A 21,816-nucleotide genomic window follows, 5' to 3' on the forward strand; every position below is an offset into this window, starting at 1 on the left:
TGAAGAGAAGGTTGAGAGGTGACATGATAGCCCTGTTTAGATACTTGAAGGGATGTCATGTTAGTGAGGGAGCAAGCTTGTTTTCTGCTGCTCCAGAGACCAGGACCAGGAGTCATAGGTTCGAGGTGAAGGAAAAGAGATTCCAACTAAACATCAGGAAGAACTTCCTGACAGTGAGGTGCATTCAACAGTGGAATGCACTGCCTCGGAGTGTGATGGAGTCTCCTTCTTTGGAGGTTTTTAAAGAGAGGCCGGATGGCCATCTGTCAGGAGTGCTTTGATTGTGTGTTCCTGCATGGCCGGGGGTTGGACTGGATGGCCCCTCGGTCTCTTCCAACTCTATGATCCTATGATTCTAATCCACCTCCAGACAAAACTTTTGAGTGCTGTTTCTATGCGCTGCATCCCTTATCAGAATGAGTTTTCCAGCAAAGCCATGGAATACGATTTGAGATTTTGGGGGAAGATGCACAAGGCCCAGGCCAGCTGGAGGCTGTGAGCGGCCGCCCCTTCCCCACCCGCTGCCGTCGTCTCCATCCGTCTGTCTTCGGACTCAATAGGAGAAAGGCAGGGTATCGATTTCCATTGCAAATGAAATCGGGAGAGAAGCTAGAAATGTCTCCGTAATTGCAGGAGAAGAGGAGGGGGGAGAGAAGAAATGCAGGCGGTCTTGCAGAGCAAGGTTTCAGCCAACCAGTGGCGGTGTCAATCGGGGGCTGCCCAACGCCCAGATGAAAGTGGGCCTCCAGGGTTCTGCCCCTCCAGAGAAAAGATTTTAACCTTACTGTGCGGTACCATCGAAAGGTTGACTGGGAACAATCTGCTCAGCTCAGCAAGACTAAGTGAGCTGGGGAAGGCAGCCAGAAAAGGGAGGGGTGGAAGAGAGGAGGAAACCTCGGGCAGTAGGCGCCCCCCCCCCCTGCAAATTGGTCAGACAGCCGTCCAAGTTCGGAGATTCGGATCCCAGCCAGAGGCGGCCGACGAATAAAAGAGACCATATAAAACCACCCACCCCCACGATTGTCAGAAATGCTTTCCTCTCCGAAATATCCCGTGTCCCTTGGCCCGTTTGGGCACCTGGGCTTTGGTGCGAAGTGGCGGTCTGGAAATATTTGGAGCTGGGTTCTGGCCATGAAAATCTCCGCCGCCCCAAGATTCAGCTTCATGCCTGCCTCTAGGAGGAAAATCACTCCTCCCTACCGTGACTGATTTTGCATGCTTCATTTGTACCCCCTTCTTCCTTCCCAGGGGGCATTTGAAGAAGCTTATATTTAGGCTGACCGTCACACCTTTGGACAATTTGTCCCGCGTCCCGTGGGTTCTACAAATTGTCCCAATTTTTGGGAGGCTGCTGCACTGCCTTGGGGGCGCAAGGCAGTGCAGCAGCCTCCCGTGCGCCCGGCCGCAGGAGCGCATGGCCTTCTGGGGCTTGCCGTTTGCCACTCTGTCACAGGGCGGCAAACGGCAAGCCCCAGAAGCCCGTGCGCTTCTGCTTCCCCGTCCCTGTCCCGGATCTCAAAGGTGACCATCTGGTCACCTTAGGAGAAAAAGGCTGAAATTCCAACTCTACACGTGTCACAGCTCCAATCTGGATTGGGCACCCCCAGTGGTGGGATTCAGCCAGTTCGCACCACTTCGGCAGAACCGGTTGTTAAAATGGTGCTTGTAAACAACCAGTTGTTAAATTATTTGAATCCCACAAATGGACACCGTATGTGTATCTTGAGGAGAAGTGGAACTTATATCTGACTGGTTGTGGTGGGTTTTCCGGGCTGTGTGGCCGTGGTCTGGTGGATCGTGTTCCTAACGTTTCACCTGCATCTGTGGCTGGCATCTTCAGAGGTGTATCACAGAGGGAAGTCTGTTTCACACTGTATCTATTGAGAAGGGAAAGTTTTGTGTGGTATGTTGTCCATGTCCCAGGGTGGGGAACCAATCAGTAAGTGTTTGGGTGGAACTTGCTATGCAAAGGTGTGGTTGAGTGCATTGTATTGCGGGTGGGGTTATCAGTCCATTTTTTAAGTACTGGGAGCCACGCTTTGCTAATTTTCAGAGTCTCTTCTTTCTTGTTGAAGTTGTCTTGGTGTTTGTGAATTGCAGTGGCCTCCCTGTGCAGTCTGACATAGTAACCTTCCGAATTGTCCAGAATTTCAGTGTTCTCAAATAATTTATGTCCAGCTTTGTTTAACACACGTTCTGCAACTGCAGATTTTTCAGGATGGTCAAGCCAACAGTGTCTTTCATGCTCCTTAATACGAGTCTGAATGCTGCGTTTTGTGGTTCCTATCATGTTTAGATCTTGGAAGGGATGTCATGTTGATGAGGGAGCAAGCTTGTTTTCTGCTGCTCCAGAGACTAGGACCAGGAGTCTTGGGTTCAAGGGGGAAAAAATTCCACCTAAACATCAGGAAAAAATTCCTGACATTAAGGGCTGTTTGACCGTGGAATGCACTACCTGGGAGTGTGGTGGAGTCTCCTTCTTTGGAGGTTTTTAAGGAGAGGCTAGTTGCCCATCTGTCAGGAGTGCTTTGATTGTGTGTCCCTGCATGGCAGGGGGTTGGACTGGATGGCCCTTGGGGTCTCTTCCAACTCTATGATTCTATGAAAAAGAACCCACGTGCCATGGTTTCTCATTGCATGCTCACTCCGCTGCAAATGTTCCTTCTATTTGGAGAGGGAAGGGAGCTGTAAACATTTCAGCTATCAAAATAAATGAGGAAGGGGAAGCAGAAGGGCCTCTTTGCTGTAGCAACGGTGGAGGAGACGGACTTAACAGGAGTCCCTTTGCAAGCCTCGGGAACCCTCCAAGGCTGGCTGGGCGTGAGGTCTGGCTCTTATCTTGGGGAAACGAGGGGGAAGGGCCTCTGCAGCTATTTTACAGGTTTCCTCTCCTCCCCGTGAATCTTTTTAAAAAGGCAAAATGGAGGAGGGTGTCGGACAAGAGTGTTCCCACACTGCCTTCTTGGGGGGAAGGGGAGCTACCCTTGCTCTTCAAAGCTGGGAAGTGGTTCGGGGCATCCAAAATGACCCTCCCCACAATGCACAGCCACACACGGTGCAGAAAAATATATCTGATCTTCCAAAGCCAGTGGCCAGAGGTCATCTCCATGGCAACGGCAGGCCACCCGAGGCCCAGATGTTGCAAAGGCGCCACCCTGGACGCTGTGGCTATCTCAGAGCGGGCTGTACTGATGGAATGCCTTCTCCATTTTGAGCCGGGTCCAAGCGGGGCTGTGGCATCTGACTGGGACTCTGCCCTTCTGCCTGATCTCCTGCATCTCCTTCATGCTCCGGATTCCCAGCGTCGGCGCCATTGATTTTCCAAAAGCGCCTCCGCCCGGCACATTTCAGCACAGTTTGGTTTGGTTCTGGCAAAGACTGGGGCTTGGGCCTGAATGACAGGAGATATGTAAGGTTGCCCTCTTGGGTAAGATCGGGCCTGTGAACCTTAGCCTTTCAATAACTGATTTCCAAGGAATCTGCCATTTGAGCTGTGGAGCCTTAGCTGGTGAACCAGATTAACTTGTGCACTCCAACGCATGCCAGCTGGGTGACCTTGGGCTAGGCACAGTTCTTTGGAGCTCTCTCAGCCCCACCTACCTCACAAGGTCTTTGTTGTGGAGGGGGGGAAGGGCAAGGAGATTGTCAGCCCCTTTGAGTCTCCTGCAGGAGAGAAAGGGGGGGTGTAAATCCAAACTCTTCTTCTTTTCACTTGCCTTGAGAGCTCCTTGCTGGGGTCGTCACCAGTTGGAAGCTAAGCAGGGTCACTACTTGGATCGGGAGACCACCTAGGAAGGTTGTGTAGAAGAAAGCAATGGCAAACCACCTTTGCTCACTTGCCTTGAAAGCCCCTGGCTGATGTCACCATAAGTTGGAAACTAGAGACAGGTTTGCTATTGGGATGAGAAGCCACCAAGGAAGGCTGTGCAGAGGAAAGCAGTGGCAAACCACCTCTGCCTATTTGCCTTGAAAGTTCCTTGCTGGGGTCGACGCAAGTTGGAAGGTAAGCAGGGTCACTACTTGGATGGGAGACCACCAAGGAAGGCTCTGCAGAGCACTGGCGTAATGCCCATTGGGCAAGGTGGGCAGCTGCCCAGGGCATCACCTTGTGGGGGGCAACAAAATGCTGGGTTCGTTTTTGGGTATTTTTAGTGGTTTTCCATTTTTGGCCGGCAGGAGGCGCAGTTTTTAGGCTAGCAGCACCAAAATTTCAGCGTATCATCAGGAGACTGTCCTTATGCTACCCCCCAAGTTTGGTGAGGTTTGGTTCAGGGAGTCCAAAGTTATGGACTCCTAAAAGGGGTGCCCCTATCCCCCATTGTTTCCAATGGGAGTTAATAGGAGATGGGGGCTACAGTTTTGAGGGTCCATAACTTTGCCCCCCCTGAACCAAACTTCACCAAACCTGGGGGGAATCATTAGGGCAGTCTTCCGATGAGACCCTGAAAGTTTTGAGACTGTGCCTTCAAAAATGTGCCCCCCCAGCCTGCAACCCCCATTGACAGCAATGCAGAAAACTCAATGCAGAACAAAGATTCTTGGGCAAATTTCGGGATGTTCCTGCAGGGAGGGCATTCTTGGATGTATCAGCACCAAAATTTCAGGGTATCATCTGGATACTGTCATGATGGCACCCCCAAGGTTTGGTGCAGTTTGGTTCAGGGGGGCCAAAGTTATGGACCCTCAAAGGGTAGCCACATCTCCTTAGCAAAGAATGTGGGATGGGGTACCCCCTTTGAGGGTCCATAACTTTGGACCCCCTAAACCAAACTGCACCAAATTTAGGGGGTACCATAAGGCCAGTTTACAGATGATACCCTGAAATTTTGGTGCCAATACATCAATAAAAGCCCCCCCTGCAGGAACATCCCAGAAATTTGCCCAAGAATCTTTGTTCTGGGGTGAGTTTTCTGTATTGCTGTCCATGGGGGTTGCAGGCTGGGGGGGGGGCACATTTCTGAAGGCACAGTCTCAAAACTTTCAGGGTCTCATCAGGTGACTGCCCTGATGATACCCCCCAGGTTTGGTGCAGTTTGGTTCAGGAGGGCCAAAGTTATGGACCCTCAAAACTGTAGCCCCCATCTCCTATTAGCTCCCATTGGAAACAATGGGGGATGGGGCACCCCCTTTGGGAGTCCATAACTTTGGACTCCTTGAACCAAACCTCACCAAACTTGGGGAGTAGCATAAGGACAGTCTCCTGGTGATATGCTGAAATTTTGGTGCTGATATGTCTAAAAACTTCACCCCCTGTAGGCACCAATATCCTGGTGCAAAAACAAATTTGGTCGTGGTGGAGTGGCCGCCCATGTTGGGGGGGGGGGGCATCCAACTCAGGTTTTGCCCAGGGCTACAGTTTGCCCAGGGCTGCCTCGTTACGCCCCTGCTGCAGAGGAAGGCGATGGCAAACCACCTCTGCTTCTCAGGTGCCTAGAAAACCCCTTCCTGGGGTCACTGTAGGCTGGTTGCCACTCGACAGTGCATTTATACCCACCCTCCTCAGGAAGCCAAAGCAAAGGACGGAGGTATCCCTTTGGCTGTTTTCTTACAATAGCCCAGAGATTCTATGCTTTTGATTCTATGCATACGATGTTATGCTTTTGTTATGATGTTTTGTTGTAGTTTATGTTGCTGTGCACCTCCCTGAGCCTTTCAGGGGACGGCAGTATATAAATTAAAGATACGATAAGAGATTTCTCTGGATAGGCAATTTCAAAGGCTGGGCCACGTTGGGGCCTCCCCCCCCCCCACGCTCAACCCAGCTCAGCCCCCCTTCGTTCTCCAGCCCAGAAAACTAATAATCACATTTTTTTTCCTATAAGGAAAAGAAGGAGAAACTGGAGCCCCTCAAAGCACGTCACCGTCTCAAGCTGTGCTCGTGCCTCGAACCCAGTTCTGCGTGGGGGGGCTCTGCTCTGAGCGCCTTTGATTTCTACGCTTTGTTCCTCTGGTTCTCTGGCTCAGACACACACGGCTCTGCCTCCCTTCCCCCCTCTTCCCACTTCATCGGGACAAGAAAAGGGAGCGGAGCAGGAATGTGAGCCGCGATTCGTGCGCCAGGTTGCTACAGAGCAAAGCTCTTATGCCGTATTTTAATTGAACTGTCTTTTCAGGGAGATATATGCTCTCGCCGCATTCTGACTGCTGCCGCCGCGCTTTGGGAAATCCAGCTGTAATGCAGGAGAGCCGGGTTGCAAGAAAGGGGATGGGGAAGGGATAAGCAGCTAAGTGAGATTATCCAGGCCCGCTTGACCTGTTGTTGTGCCCATAATTCCAGAGAGGTAGGGGCGTTCATCCGCCGCAGCAACAACCAATGAATGTTCAGGGACCCTTTCGAGAGGCGCACGTGGCCACGCGCTCTCGTGCTCCAGGTCCCGCTCCCTCAAGTTACACCTCAATAAATACTCATTTCAGAGGGTAGCGATTTTGGTCTGCTGTGGAAGAGCTAGATTCGAATTCAGAAGACCTAGATTTGAATTCAGTGCCATTGTAGAGGGCCGCAGGCTTTGTAGGGTATGAGCTTTCAAGGGTCAAAGGCCCTTTGTCAGATGGGTAATAGTGGGAGCTGTGTAGGGTCATAATTTATTCCCAAAAACTCGTTGGTCCTCTTAAGGTGCTCCTGGCACGAATCTAGTCATGTGATTTATACCCATGGGTTCTTTTTAGAGTGGTGTTTTTCTGCTTTCATTTTCCCCTCCTTTCTGGTTTTTCTTTTTTCTTTTTTTTTTGGTGCAAATAAATAAGTGAGCACAGAGCTCGGTGACGCTAATGATCTCCACAGGACTCGCAGCGTGAAACGAAAGCAATCTGGGACTCGCAAAGGCCGCAACGTAATTTTGCGCAGATGTACAAGGCAGGCAGGCAAAAGGCGGAGGCAGACAAGCCCGGCGAAAGTTTTGCGGCTTTTCCCGGATCTTGACAAAATGGCGGTCGTGGCAAATGGGTGTGGAGTAGGAGGGGCCGGTGTGGCCTCCCTGAGCTAACTTTTGCACTGCGGGGAAGCCACGCTTTTGCCACGGTGCCTTGTTGCGTCATACCGGAAAGTGTGCTTTTATGGTAGCTTCCCACATGTATGGGCCACTTGAGGCTGCTTGTGTCAGAGAATCCCGTTTTGGAATATGTCCCCCCGGCCCCGCCCCGGCTTTCAACCTCCCCGCAACAAGAGATCCAGCATAGCCGAGACAGGGCATCAAATACACCCCCCGGCAGAGCTAGATTTCTGAGATGTGTTAAGTGCCGTCAGGTCACTTCCGACATATGGTGACCTTATTTATTAATTTGTTTGTTGATTTGTTTAAAGTATTTCTTAGCCATTGGGATGTGGAAGGGTGTAGCATGATCTCAGCAAGTCTTGAAGTAAAGCAGGGTATCAATCCAACTCTCCTCCTCCTCTTCCTCCTCCTTCTCTTTCTTCAGCAGTGGCGTAGGAGGTTAAGAGCTCGTGTATCTAATCTGGAGGAACCGGGTTTGATTCCCCGCTCTGCCACCTGAGCTGTGGAGGCTTATCTGGGGAATTCAGAATTCAGCACCGGAGACAAATTCCTTGTGTGTCCAATCACACTTGGCCAATAAAGATTCTATTCTATTCTATTCTATTCTATTCTGTACACTCCCACACACGCCAGCTGGGTGACCTTGGGCTAGTCACAGCTTCTCGGAGCTCTCTCAGCCCCACCTACCTCACAGGGTGGTTGTTGTGAGGGGGGAAGGGCAAGGAGATTGTAAGCCCCCTTGAGTCTCCTACAGGAGAGAAAGGGGGGATATAAATCCAAACTCTTCTTCTTCTTCTTGAAGTAAAGCAGGGTATCAATCCAACTCTCCTCCTCTTCCTCCTTCTCTTTCTTCTTCTTCTTCTTCTTCTTCTTCTTCTCCTCCTCCTCCTCCTCCTCCTCCTCCTCCTCCTCAGCCTCTGTGTCTGTATCAGGCAGTTTCTCATTTTTGTTTAACAGCTAAGGTTAAAACAAACAGACCAAGACAAAGAATCACACGTTCTGGTTCCCCTCGGATACATCTGGAACAGCTGCCTTGGCCACCGCGCAATGCAGCAGGGATCCATCTCTGCTTAATCCTGTTTCCTCTCCCCCAGAATCTGCAACTTGTCAACAAAAATACAGGTCGTCCCCCCCACCACCACCACCCATTCCCAGCACAACTGCAGGCTTCAGAGCTCAACACTGTTTTTATGGTTGCTGTTCTCCGCTGCTTCCCTAATCGACGTCTGTTGCGAGGAGCAGACAGGTTCCAGATGGTCCTGCACCAATCGCAGAGCATGTCAGTCAGGAGCTATCACAGTGTGGGGGGGGGCGACAAGGGGGGGGGTTGGAGGGAGCATCTCAGCTAGATCTGGTGAATCTGCAAACAAGCAAAACAAAACCGAAAATCTCAGGCGTCCTAACAGGATTATAAAACTCCGAAATCCCCAAGGAAGGTGGATGGAGGGAGGGGGAGAATCTCTCCACTCAGTGACTTTTCAGGAGGCAAAGATTTTTTTTGGGGGGGGGGAATTCCAGGGACCGCTGGCTACTTAGATTTATTTTGCTTAGTTCATTCATACCTCGCCCCCTGTTGCAGACCAAAAGCAACATACATCATTGTCTTTTCCATGTATTGTCGAAGGCTTTCACGGCCGGAATCACTTGGGTGCTGTGTGGTTTCCGGGCTGTATGGGCGTGTTCTAGCAGCATTCTCTCCTGACGTTTCGCCTGCATCTGTGGCTGGCATCTGATGCAGGCGAAACGTCAGGAGAGAATGCTGCTAGAACACGGCCATACAGCCCGGAAACCACACAGCACCCAATTGTCTTTTCCATTTTACCCTCACAACATCCCTGCGAGGTGGGTTAGCTCAAGAGTGTGTGACTAGCCCCAGGTCACTCAGAGAGTTTCCATGGTGGAGTGGGGACTTGTCTGTACCCAATGACTGGGTGTTTGGGTTGCTGAAGAGAACAAGAAACGGGGCTCACTTCCTGTCTGACCACTTGACCCCACGGCCTCTTTATCTCCCTGTTGGCATTCAAGCACCAGAACCTGTGTCAAGTCACACACTTCCCTCTGGGATACACCTCTGAAGATGCTGGCCGCAGATGCAGTCGAAACATTAGGAACGAGATCTACCAGACCACGGCCACACAGCCCGGAAAACCCACAACCACCAGTTGAATCTGGCCGTGAAAGCCTTCCACAATACATTCCTCTCTAGATGTTTAGCCTCTGGATGGAAAAAGGATTACAGTGACCAGTTTCTGGGAGGCAAATCCATGGAGATTTTGGGGTGGGGCTTGCGGGAAGGTGGCAGCATAGGGACTACCCTACAGAGCAGTCCTCCCCTCCAGGTTGTAAATCTCAAAAGATCTCCAGGCCCCAGTTGGAAACAAGAAGATAATAGACCTACGTTTATGTTTTGTTGAGAGCCAGCGTGGTGTAGTGGTTGACAGCAGGTGGATTCTAGTCTGGAGAACCGGGTTTGATTCCCCACTCCTCCACCTGAGTGGCGAAGGGAGGGGAAACATATGCAGAGGAAGGTTGTCAGAGGTGTGATGACAACACGCCAACGTGCATCAACTTCCGCCTCCCCCAAGCTCATCCGGGTCTCAGTGGCTCCCACCAAGCTTTGGCATTGCAAACATTTCCCCCAGTTGAGCAGTAAAGAGGCAAGCAAAAACAACCAAGAGAATCTGCTGCCGTGTCCTCTCCCACTTTCCAGTCGAAATGTTGATCAATATTGATCAAACGCTGACCAATCTTGATCCTCCTTGATCTGAGAGTGTAAAGGCCTTAGCAGACCAGGTGCTCGGGAGCAGCAGCCGCAGAAGGCCATTGCGTTCACATCCTGCCTGTGAGCTCCCAAAGCCACCTGGGGGGCCACTGCAAGTAGCAGAGAGCTGGACTAGATGGACTCTGGTCTGATCCAGAAGGCTCTTTCTTATGTTCTTAAGGCCCTTGCTTTCACCTCCTGCCTGTGAGCTCCCAAAGGCACCTGGTGGGCCACTGCGAGGAGCAGAGTGCTGGACTGGATGGACTCTGGTCTGATCCAGAAGGCTCTTTCTTATGTTATTATGTTGCACAGGGTTTTAACAAGACTCCATTTTCCTTCCATTTTGTTTTTTACAAATGCATAGCCAGCCCCTGCATGGTGTTGTGTTTTTGTTTCGTCTTTGCAAAACAGCCTGACGAAAATATACGCCGGGGGTGGGGGGGGGGGGGGGGGGAGAGGAGAAAAGAGAATGTCATTTGAATCGGCTTGTCTCTCTGCTTCTCTTCGTAGATAACTGACGCCCGGCCATGCAGTCCTTTCGCGAAAGGTGTGGTTTCCACGGCAACCAGCCGAACTACCCGGCGACTTCTTCGCAGGATTCAGCACGCCTGGAGAATTACAGACATCACAGCCAAGCGGCCCCGCACTGTGAACAGCAGCGGCTGGTGGTGAAGGAGTACTACGGCCAGCCGCCGCAGCTGCCTTACCAGGGGTACGGCGAGAACAGTGCCGTGGAGAAGTACCACCGGGGAAATAAGCAATTGCGCGGCCAGCAGCTGCCAGGCAGGCCGACATCCTTTCCAAATTACACCGTCCAAGAGAGCAGCCCCTACCCAGCCCGCTATTCTGGGGAGGAAGGCCTTCAGGCCTGGGGGACGCAGCAGCCACAGCCGCAGCAGCCACCCCCGCAACCTCTACCAGGAGGAGTGGCGAAGTATGAGGAAAACTTAATGAAAAAGACGGCCGCTCCCTCGGGCAGCCGGCAGTACCACGAGCAAGCCCCTCAGCTCCCGTTCCGAACTCACTCCCTACACCTCCCGCAGCAGCCTCCGCCACCGCCCCAGCAGCAGCAGCAGCAGCAGCAGTCGGCCTTGACCTACCCCAAGATCCCCCGACAGAAGCTCCAAAATGACGTTCCCTCCCCCATGCCGTTCACGCAGGGCCCCCACTTCCCCCAGCATTCCCAGTCGTTCCCACCTTCCTCGACATATTCGTCTGTCCAGAGCGGGAGCCAAGGCACTCATTCCTACAAAAGCTGCAACGCCCCCTCGGCAGCGTCACACGAAAGGGCACTCGGAAATGCCACGCCCTTGCCCACTGGGCAGCGGGTCCAGAGCCTGCACGGATACCAGGCCAACCGCCTCAGCTACGAGCAGCAGCAGCAGCAGCAGCAGCAGCCACCCCAGCAGCCGACCCTGCAAGGGCGACACCATGCCCAAGAAGCGCTTCACTATCAGAGCCTGGCCAAGTACCAACATTACAACCAGCCAGGCCAGAGCTACTGCCAAGCCGATGCTCCAGTGAGGACGCCGGACCAGTATTACCAAACCTTCAGCCCCAATTCTGGCCATTCCCCGGCCCGTTCGGTCGGCCGGTCCCCGTCCTATAGCTCTACCCCTTCTCCGTTAATGCCCAATTTGGAGAACTTCCAATACAGCCAACAGTCTCTGAGCACGGGGACGTTCCCAGCCAGTCTTGCTGACCACAGCCACTTTATGCCTTTGCTGAACCCTTCGCCAACCGACGGGGCCAGCCCCGATGCTCAACCTGCCGGGAACTGCAAGAACTTGCCAAAGGAGAAGATCCCCGAGAACCTCCTCTCAGATTTGAGCCTCCAAAGCTTGTCTGCGCTCACCTCTCAAGTCGAGAACATTTCCAACACTGTCCAGCAGCTTCTCCTTGCCAAGTCTGCAGGCATGGCCCAGAAGAAAGGCCTCAAAAATTCCCCGCGGACCCCAGAGCAACTCAAAAGCCAGCACTGCAGCCCCGAAGGCAACAATTACTCCGCTGAGCAAGCGGGGACTCCTCTCTCCGACCCCCTCGGCACCCCACAGTCTGTCCACGCTGAAACCCAGGAGGCCGATTACCTGAGCGGTTCCGAGGACCAGTTGGAACGAGGCTTCCTGTATTGTAATCAAAGCCGCAGCCCGGCCCGCGTCAACAGCAACTCCAAGACCAAACCCGAGTCCGTTTCCACGTGCTCCGTGACGTCTCCAGACAACATGTCCACCAAGTCGGACGACTCCTTCCACAGCATCCACGCCAGCCTGCCGCTGGAGACTTTTACCAAGTTTGTGGCCAGCGAACGGGACTGCCCCAGACTGCTCCTCAGCGCCCTTTCCCAGGAGGAGCTTGCGTCCGAAATCATAGGTTTGCAAGACGCGATCAACGAGAAAGCAGACAAAGGCTGGGCCAATTCCCCTGTGCCGAGCAAAGACCCGGACAAATCCCCCTTCCACTTAGAGAATCACCGAACTTGCCTGGATGCGGTGGTCAAGAGCCCATGGTCCAACCAGGGAGACTCAAGTACCCTTGCAGAACCTCTGAAGTTAGACAAAACTTTGGGAGCAAATAATCAAAAGAACTTCACCGAGGAGGTTTATGACAATTCCCAGGTGGCATTTACAGCAGCAGACACCAAGGGTTCAATAAAAACGACCAGCTCAGTCGGATACCCCACCAAACCCAATGTCTCGACGGTCACCTCCGGCTCCGAGGCCACCAGCTTTAGCTGCTATTCAAACGCCACCGCCAATTCCGTGGGTTCTGAAAACGCCATGGAGAATTTCGACTGGCCGGACGAGAACCTCAGCGACACGTGGAAAGAGCTTGGGTCTAGCCTCCAAGCGTCAGACCTTCCTAAGAGTTTGTTTTCCGGCAAGCTAAGCGAGGGCTGCAAGGAGAAAAAAAATGCTTGTTGCCTTAGCCTTTGCAACAGTGAACAGCCAGCTGAGACAGAGCACGCCGAGACATTCAGTCAGCAGCCAGCCAACAAGGGGGAAAACTTAACGTATGATGAGGCCACGAGGGCGGACGAGCGTTGGCTCGAGGACACATCCCGGCACTCCTGCTCTGGAGGAGATTTCAGTGAACTCCCAATGATGTCCTCTCCGGACTTGAAAGAATCTGATTTGGAACCGGAAGAGTATTCATCTCTGTGTGACTTAGCGAGTTCTGAGCAGAAGTCTATGACCTATGACGCATTCACTCCCAAACCTGCCGAGAATGCCCCAGCCCTCTCCCTCCAAGAAACACCGGGTTCGGCAGAAGGGTCAGCAAACGTGGTTGAGAAGAACGCGGCCCCCTCCTCGCAGTTCTCAGATCAGTCCGTCATCCTTTTAGGCCCAGCGGTTGGCACCGAAACAAAAGTCAAAAGTTGGTTTGAGTCTTCTCTGTCCCACTTGAAGCCAGAGGAGGAGGTGGCAGGAGGGGAAGAACCCCGTATCGAAAAGTCGGAAGCTCCTGCAGCCTTGCCAGGGAAGAAACAGTCTCCTCTGGAAAAGGGTCTTAGTGTATCAGAACCAACCTCTATGGGCAAGAGTCTTCGGAGCAAGAAAGCCCCAAGTAGGTTGTCGGGGGGAGAGGAATCGGAGAAGCCCATGGCCAGCCCATGTACAGCTACCCAGGCAGCTGGCATGGCCGCCAACGCATGCGCAGGGCCCAATAATCTGATCGAAATGCCAAGTAAGAGTGCCCTCGGCCAGACGCCCAGGTTTCCAGCTGAGGGCCTGCCGGCTCGGATGTGTACCCGTTCGTTCACTGCCTTGACTGAACCGAGGATGCCGGATCCTCTGGAAGGCTCCAAGACCTCGGCCCTCCAAGAAAAGCTGGGGAAGAAGTCAGCTTGTGCCCCGAAACCCAGAGCCGCTTTCAAAGCCAGGAAGCCCAACGGGAAGCCTTCGCCCAAGCCGAGTGACCTTCCTCCCCCGTTGGTCCCTGATGTGGCCCAAAATGAAGACTTGGCTTGTCAGAAGGCCAAAGAAGCTGATCCGCAAGAGATGGAAACGAAAGATCAGCAGTTCATGATCCTCCGCTCCCGCACCCGGACCCAGGAGGTCTTCCACACCAAGAGGAGGAGAGAGAAAGCTGCCGTGGACACGGGGCTCAAGGATGGGAAAGCCAGCAAGAAGCTCCACCCCAACAGCCACCTGCCGGGGCCTTTCAAGTTCAGCCCACAAAGCCAGCCTGCGAAGGAGACCAAACTGGCCAAGAGAATGAAGCTGGCTAAAGCCAGGCCCGGAATCGGCTCCAAATTGTCCGAGCGGCCACTTCACGCCTTGAAAAGGAAGTCGACCTTCATCCCCCAAGTTCCGGCCAAAAAGAGGAACTTGGTTTTGAGGAGCAGTAGCCAGAGCAACCCTGGGAGGGAGGAAAAGCCAGAAGCCGATCCTGGCTTGTTGAAGAGGTTCTCCTCAGTTCCCAAAGTTAAGGCGGCTCCGAAGAATGCCTGCGAAGCGCTGGCGAAGTCCCCTCCGGTGAAAGAGAACCCCACGGTCTGCATCAAAATCACCTCCCGGGCTGGCTTACAGGCAGCCATCAAGACGAAAGTGCTGCCCCCAAGGAAAGGCCGGGGCCTGAAGCTGGAGGCAATCGTCCAGAAGATAACCTCTCCCAATTTGAAAAAGTTTGCCTGCAAAACCGCTGCCGCCGCGGTCTCAGCCACCATTGCCGCCACAGCCACCTCGCACAGTAATCCGGTGAGCCCTTCCCTGCTGGAGAAAGAGCAGGCCTCAAAGAATGCAGGCGGCACCCCAGCCATGGGGGAAGCCAGGCCATTAAACCCGGCTGTGTCACAAAAGGCTCCCGCTGCTCAGGCAGCCGAGCAATTATGCAGAAACCCGAACAACAGATCCTTCAGAGGGAAACTAATGAACAGTAAGAAACTGTCCGCCAACTGTTTCAAGGGTGAGGCCTATTCATCTCCCGAGACACTGCAGCACAGCGGCGACGGCATGGCTGCCAGCGGCACCGGCCTGCTGCCCAAGAAAAGGAACAGAAAAGGGAAAACCGCGGCCTTCCGGGCGGCCAAACATAGCTTGGACAATTGCCCTCACCTGAGTTCCGCTCTGCTACTGGTGTCCAGAGAGAAGGTGGCTGTAGTGGCAGCAGGAGAGAAAGTGGACGAGAGACAAAGGGAGGGAAAGAAGCCCAAGGCCGAGGACAAAGGCTTCGGCAACGCCGAGAGCTCAGAGGGAAAAGCCTCCCAGGCCTCAACCCGTGCACCGAGGCAGCGCGCCAACCACACCAACTACAATGGCTACACGAAGAGACAAAGGAAGCGCCTCAGCCGCCGGAAGGCCAAAAGCGTGCCCTCGAGGTGTAAGAGCCGGACCAAGAGGCGGCACCAGCAGACCCCGCTGCTGAGCCCCGCCGAGCCAGAAATCCGGCTGAAGTACGTGTCGTGCAAGCGACTGCGGTCTGACAGCCGGGCACCCCCGTTCTCACCGTACGTTCGGGTCGAGAAGCGGGACGAGTTTGTCACCACGTGCACCGTCGTGAACTGCCCGGCCGAAGAGGCCAAGCTCCACAACGAGCTGCGTTCTTCGCCCAGCCGGGGTGAACATTCGAGGACTGCGCTACTGCAGCCCCAGGCCATTCTACCTCTGTCGTCTACCATGCACCTCGGCCCGGTGGTCTCCAAGACCCTCAACACCAGCTGCCTGGTCTGCTGCCTGTGCCGGAACCCAGCCAATTATAAAGACCAGGGGGACCTCTGCGGGCCGTATTATCCTGAGGACTGCCTGCCGAAAAAAAAGTCGAGGCTGAAGGAGAAAATCAAAGTAGAGGCACTGGGGGAAGAGCCTTCGTCGCCTCCTCTGGCGGATCGACTGCTCAAAGCGACAGATAATAATTGTGCAACTAGTACGTCGGGTGGAAAGCCGCCAAGGTCGGACAGTGGTGCTGACTCAGCGAAACAGGGCTCTCTCCGCTCCAGTTCGAGGGGGATGTTTAGGAAACTACAAAGCTGCTACTGCTGCGATGAGAGGACAGAGGGAGAGGAGGTGGTGGCAGCAACCGCCGAGAAGCCGAGGAGGCACGAGTGCGGGAAAGCCGAGTCGCCGCCACCAGAGCCGGCCGGAGACACGCAAGAACACTGGGTCCACGAGGGCTGCGCAATATGGACAGCTGGGGTTTACCTGGTGGCGGGGAAGCTCTATGGACTGCAGGAGGCAATAAAGATGTCTGCCAATGTGGTAAGAGTGCCTCCTTTAGTGTACGGTTGTAGGCCGCCGACACTGCAGAGCGGCCTACTTGTGCAAGCCGAAAGGAGCAGGCCAAACTTTGGTTTTTCGGGGGGGGGGGCGGGGATGAACTGGGGAGTCCTCACCTGATGACTCAACATGGAAGCAAGCTTGGCCACCATTAGGGTGTTTGATTGGGAATTGGGGTGGGGGCAGAGAATGCTCCCTAGCCAACTAGGGTCACTGTCTCCAGTGCAGTCTGTCAGATGCGTAAGTTGTCACTGACTCTTCTGACCAAGCGAGAAGAGGTCTTCTGAGAGAAAGGCCAAGATTTGCCTAGGTTTAGTAGCCAACGGCAAAGTTTCTAGCTTCACGCAAACCCAAATGAAACCATGTGTGTCCTTTTGAGAGCAGCAGTGGCGTAGGAGGTTAAGAGCAGGTGCATTCTAATCTGGAGGAACCGGGTTTGATTCCCAGCTCTGCCGCCTGAGCTGTGGAGGCTTATCTGGGGAATTCGGATTAGCCTATGCACTCCCACACACGCCAGCTGGGTGACCTTGGGCTAGTCACAGCTTCTCGGAGCTCTCTCAGCCCCACCCACCTCACAGGGTGTTTGTTGTGAGGGGGGAAGGGCAAGGAGATTGTCAGCCCCTTTGAGTCTCCTGCAGGAGAGAAAGGGGGGATATAAATCCAAACTCCTCCTCTTCTTCTTCTTCTTCTTCTTCTTTGGTAGCGGCCAGTGAGGTCAAGTGAGGGTGGAACGGGCATAAATTGCTATCAAGCCCTTTGCCCTGATGGTTCATGTCAACCCATAATGCTCCTTGGCATCATTTTGAAAGAGAACCTCTCGGCCTCCTGGTCCTGCTAGTAGTTGTTGTTATAGTACTTTAGCAATCAATCAAAATAAATTTCAGTTCACCCCGACCATGGAGCCATGATTTGACAAGGCCCCTATTAGAAGTCCATCTAATTCAGCATCCCAACCCAGCATAACAGTTCTGGGAGACTCATGAGCAAAACAACAACCTTCAATGGTCTTGCTCTCTTGCGGGCTCCAGGCATTTGATATTTAGAGCTAGACTGCCTCTGAACATGGAAGTTCAATTTCCCTAACACAGCTAATCGCTTCCGAAAAGCCTGTGCTTCTTGGGTTTGTTGTGCAAAAGTCACGCAAGCTAGTGGCTGTATATTGTGGCAGCAAGTTACCTGTGCCAAAGGGAAGTTTCTTGACGCGAGGTTTTTAGTTCCGGGGAAATAAAGAGTCTCAAAACTGGCCACGAGTTCCCACCCATTACTGACTTTCAGTACGTAGCTTGATGTTAGGTAGAGTGCCTGACTGCCGCTGCGCACATTAGATTCATCCTTAGCAAAAGAAGAAGAGTTGGATTTATACCTCCCCTTTCTCTCCTATAAGGAGACTCAAAGAGACTGACAAACTCCTTTCCCTTCCCCCATCACAACAAACATCCTGTGAGGTAGGTGGGGCTGAGAGAGCTCAGAAGAGCTCTGCATGCGATGAGAACCCAGAGTTGCCCCACCCCTTACAAGCAGCAACTGGTGAGCTTCTTCACGCAACGTGTGATTGGTGTTTGGAATATGCTGCCACAGGAGGTGGTGGTGGCCACTAACCTAGATATCTTTAAAAAGGGCTAGGACAGATTTATGGAGGAGAAGTCGATCTATGGCTACCAATCTTGATCCTCCTTGATCTGAGATTGCAAATGCCTTAGCAGACCAGGTGCTCAGGAGCAGCAGCAGCAGAAGGCCATTGCTTTCACCTCCTGCATGGGAGCTCCCAAAGGCACCTGGTGGGCCACTGCGAGGAACAGAGTGCTGGACTAGATGGACTCTGGTCTGATCCAGCAGGCTCTTCCTTATGTTCTTAAGGCCATTGCTTTCACCTCCTGCCTGTGAGCTCCCAAAGGCACCTGGTGGGCCACTGCGAGTAGCAGAGTGCTGGACGTGGACTCTGGAGATTGATCCAGCAGGCTCTTCCTTATGTTCTTAAGGCCATTGCTTTCACCTCCTGCAGGTGAGCTCCCAATGGCATCTGGTGGGCCACTGCGAGTAGCAGAGTGCTGGACTAGATGGACTCTGGTCTGATCCAGCAGGCTCTTCCGTATGTTCTTAAGGCCATTGCTTTCACCTCCTGCCTGTGAGCTCCCAAAGGCACCTGGTGGGCCACTGCGAGTAGCAGAGTGCTGGACTAGATGGACTCTGGTCTGATCCAGCTGGCTTGTTCTTATGTTCTTATGTTCTTAAGCAGAGCAGGAGCAGGAAAACTCTGAACCTAGTGATGCCTTACGGCTGCCACTTTTCGTGGCAACCATGCTTATCCCATGATGCCAGGTCTGACACACAATTGGCCAAGGCCTTCCCCCACCTGTCTCCTGTTTTCAGTCAGCAGTTGTCCACTGACCAGGAATACCCTCGGTTCTCCGGTCTTGTTCCCTTCCACAAATTGTGTCATGCAGCAAGGGCTTTCGAGGGTTGTCTGGCAGGCCCCCTTTCAGTGGCCATCCCATTTCCCACACAAACACACACACACACACACACAGGTGGGCATTTACCTGCCCCCGGCCCCAATGTCTTACCTCCGAAGAACTGAGAAGTGGGATAAGAAAATGGTCTCCGCAGAGTGACAGCTTAGGAAGTCTCTGTGGTAAAGATCATAGACACTAGGAGAGGCAGTCTGGAGAGTCACCCAGAAGTGATCTCATCACTTCTCCAAACTCTGCCCTCCCCAGGCACCCTCCTCCCAAGTTACCCAATGTTTGCAGAGGCAGCTGGGAATCCTAGCACCCAGGCACAAAGTGATAAGGGCAGTGGTGGGATCCAAAAATTTTAATTACAGGTTCCGATGGTGGTGGGATTCAAACAGTGGCGCCGCCGCACACACGCGCCTCCAGTCCCTGTTGGGCAGGGAGGCTGCTTTAGTAACCCCTTCTCGGCACTCAGAAAAAAATGAGTACCCACTTCTAGAGAAGTGGTGAGAACTGGTTGGATCCCACCTCTGGATAAGGGCATGCAAAAGAGTAGTGTCTGGTTTTGCTGCCTTTGCTTTCCACTCATCTGTCCAGGCCGTCTTTTACCAGGGAATTATGGGGAGGTGACACGGGACTGCCCCTCTGCATGGCAGCCATTGCATCCCTTGTGGGGCTTAGCGTGGCACTGTTAGAGGGGGCTTCTCTCCACTGTGGCTCGAGGCAGCCACCATCAGCTTCTTGAGCTGGTACGTGAAGACTGCTCCCCCCCCCCCACTCAAGTACCTGGCCGAGGAGGAGGGAATAAAGAAAAGGAGACCTTTACTTCCACCTGTGATGACTTCATGCAGGCTGAGAGAGACAGGAAAGAAAGGGGCACCCAGGAACCCAGTGCCGTGTTAGAGCACCCAGAAAGCGTAACCTGGAGTCACTTCTGCTGCATGGGGTGAGGCTTCCAAAGGGAGATGGGACTTTGGCAGCTACCCAACAATGCCTGGACTCTCACACACTGATCCAAGACATCCTTTTCCCTGCAAGCCCATATTCCGTAATCCGTGTGTGAGTCCCAGACACCCACTCACACCTTAACCCTGAGCAATACTTCCAGGTTGGGGGACCTCCCGGCTGCTATGCGAAAGTGAGATTTCCCCGGTGTGCCGGTGATACGGTTGGCCAGTGAAATTTGGAAAGTTTTGTGTGGAAATTAAGGCTCCCTGGCACTCAGTGGTCTTGCTCGCCAGTTGGTGGGCTGAAAGTTCACCCTTTGCTTTTGTGAACGGAGACAACGCTTTGAAAGAAGCCGAGACCTGGCCAGCCACTTAGTTGGTCACAGGGCAGTGGTTTGCACTGGACAAGACAAAATGACCCCAGACTCTTCCAAAATGTTCACTCCTATTCACACTGGGGCCAGATGCAGTGATTATTACCTGCCTAGAGTGGGACATAACTTAGATAGGATGCAGGACACATGTAAAACTTTTCATGCATTCATGTACCCATCCGCTGCCGACGTGTATCAAGGGAGCCCATGCTACCCAAACACCAGCTCAGCGGTAGGAGATATTTAGGAAATGTGCCCTGTGCCTTTCTGATGTTAAAATGAGACTGAAAGCAGATTTTAAAAATGAAAGCTTTTTTTTAAAAAAAAGTGAAATGGATCTGTGGAAGATAGCAGCAGAAAAACATAAATTAAAAACAGCAACAGACGAGGGGAAGGCGTAAAACGGCCATCTATGAAAAACCCGTAGTAGAATCAGTCTGGCGACTCAAGGACGGAGGAGAGGGAAGATTTCTTTATTGAAAGAGCAGTTAAACTGTGGAGTTTGTTGCCAGTGGTATTAGCCATGAATAGATGGCTGGATAGCTTCAAGGAGAAAAGTTCCATCCGTTGCTGCTAGCAGTGGTGATTAAAGAGAACCTCCATATACAGAATAGGGCCGTGGTGGCGAACCTTTGGCACTCCAGATGTTATGGACTACAATTCCCATCAGCCCCTGCCAACATGGCCAATTGGCCATTCTGGCAGGGTCTGATGGGAGTTGTAGTCCATAACATCTGGAGTGCCAAAGGTTCGCCACCAGGGCAATATCAGAGGAAGGCCTTGGGCTTTTCTGCCCTATTCGTTGGTCCTGCAGGACAACTACTTGGCCACTGTGTGAGATGGGATGCTGGACTAGATGTACCCTCCCTGGTCCAATCCGAGGGGTTGTTTTGAGGTTCTTCTCAGGGGAAGTCCTCTACCCTCCATGCCCTGTTGTTGGACCACCAGTGGATCTGGTTGGCCAGTGTGAGATGGAATACTGGACTAGATGGACCCTCCCTGGTCTGATCCAGCAGGGCTCTTCTGAGTTCTTATCAGAGAAGGCCTCAGCCTCAATGCCCTGTTGTTGGTCCTCCAGATGAACTGGTTGGCCACTGTGTAAAACAAGATGCTGGACTAGATGGACCACTTGTCTGATCTCGCAGGGGTCTACAGATGTTCTTCTCAGAGGAAGACCTCTGATGCCTTTGGCCCTCCAGTGTCAGAGAGTGTATGAGACAGGATGCTGGACTAGACAGACCACTGTTCTGGTCAGCAGACTCGACATCTCCTTAATCTAATCATACCAGGTTTTTTGAAAGCAAGCAGTCAGGGACAGGACATACCGACTAACCTCCAGAATCAGAGTTCTGGAAGGCCATTAAAGAGGAGGCGTAACAAGTCTCCCAAGAGAAGGAATTCCATATTCTAGGGCAGTGGTGGCGAACCTATGGCACTGGTGCCAGAGGTGGCACTCAGAGCCCTCTCTGTGGGCACGCGTGCACAGAGTTTGTCATGTGATAATAGTGTAATTATTTCAGGGAGATTATTAGCATTAAACCTAAGACCTAGTTTTGGGGAAGCAGTGTAGGTAACCCTGTTAAGCGGCCAAGTATTCAAACCCCCACTGATTTTCATACGGGAAGAACAAAAAGCATGATCGCTTTATCTGGGAGTAAGCTTCGGGTTTACGGCTGGCAATGGGGTTTGCTTCTGAGTAAACCCTCCTAGGGTCGTGATTCACCCGTTCGAAACGTTGCACAGTTGCTTCAACGTAAAGCCACTGACTACCACCAAGCTTACTCCTGAGTAACGCATGTCTTGGAGCCAACTGTTTTTTCTATACTAAAACCTCAGTATTCAGGTTAAATTGCCATGTTGGCACTTTGCAATAAATAAGTGGGTTTTGGGTTGCAGTTTGGGCACTCGGTCTCGAAAAGGTTCGCCATCACTGTTCTAGGGGACATAACCCCAATGGCCTTGCTCTGGAAGTCTGGCAGCATTCCTTCTTCTAATGCAGGTACGTGTGGGAGAGCGCTTCCGAGCTAGTCTCAGTTTGGGCAAAGTTCATATAAACCATGACCAGGCACAGATGAAA

General features: G+C 52.8%; 1 protein-coding gene across 3 annotated transcripts in view; it reads left to right on the plus strand.

The window, feature by feature from the left end:
• The window catches only part of RAI1 (retinoic acid induced 1), a 172,478-nt gene that overhangs the window by 136,702 nt on the left and 13,960 nt on the right, over window positions 1-21,816 (plus strand). For all 3 annotated transcript variants that reach the window (XM_048492604.1, XM_048492606.1, XM_048492605.1), the window contains one exon: window positions 10,264-15,947. In XM_048492604.1, the coding sequence (XP_048348561.1) occupies window positions 10,281-15,947 (5,667 nt within the window). In that variant the 5' untranslated portion in view covers window positions 10,264-10,280. The remainder of the gene's footprint in view (window positions 1-10,263; window positions 15,948-21,816) is intronic.

The sequence above is a fragment of the Sphaerodactylus townsendi genome, linkage group LG04, assembly GCF_021028975.2.
Source record: "Sphaerodactylus townsendi isolate TG3544 linkage group LG04, MPM_Stown_v2.3, whole genome shotgun sequence".
In the NCBI taxonomy this organism is placed as follows: Eukaryota; Metazoa; Chordata; class Lepidosauria; order Squamata; family Sphaerodactylidae; genus Sphaerodactylus; species Sphaerodactylus townsendi.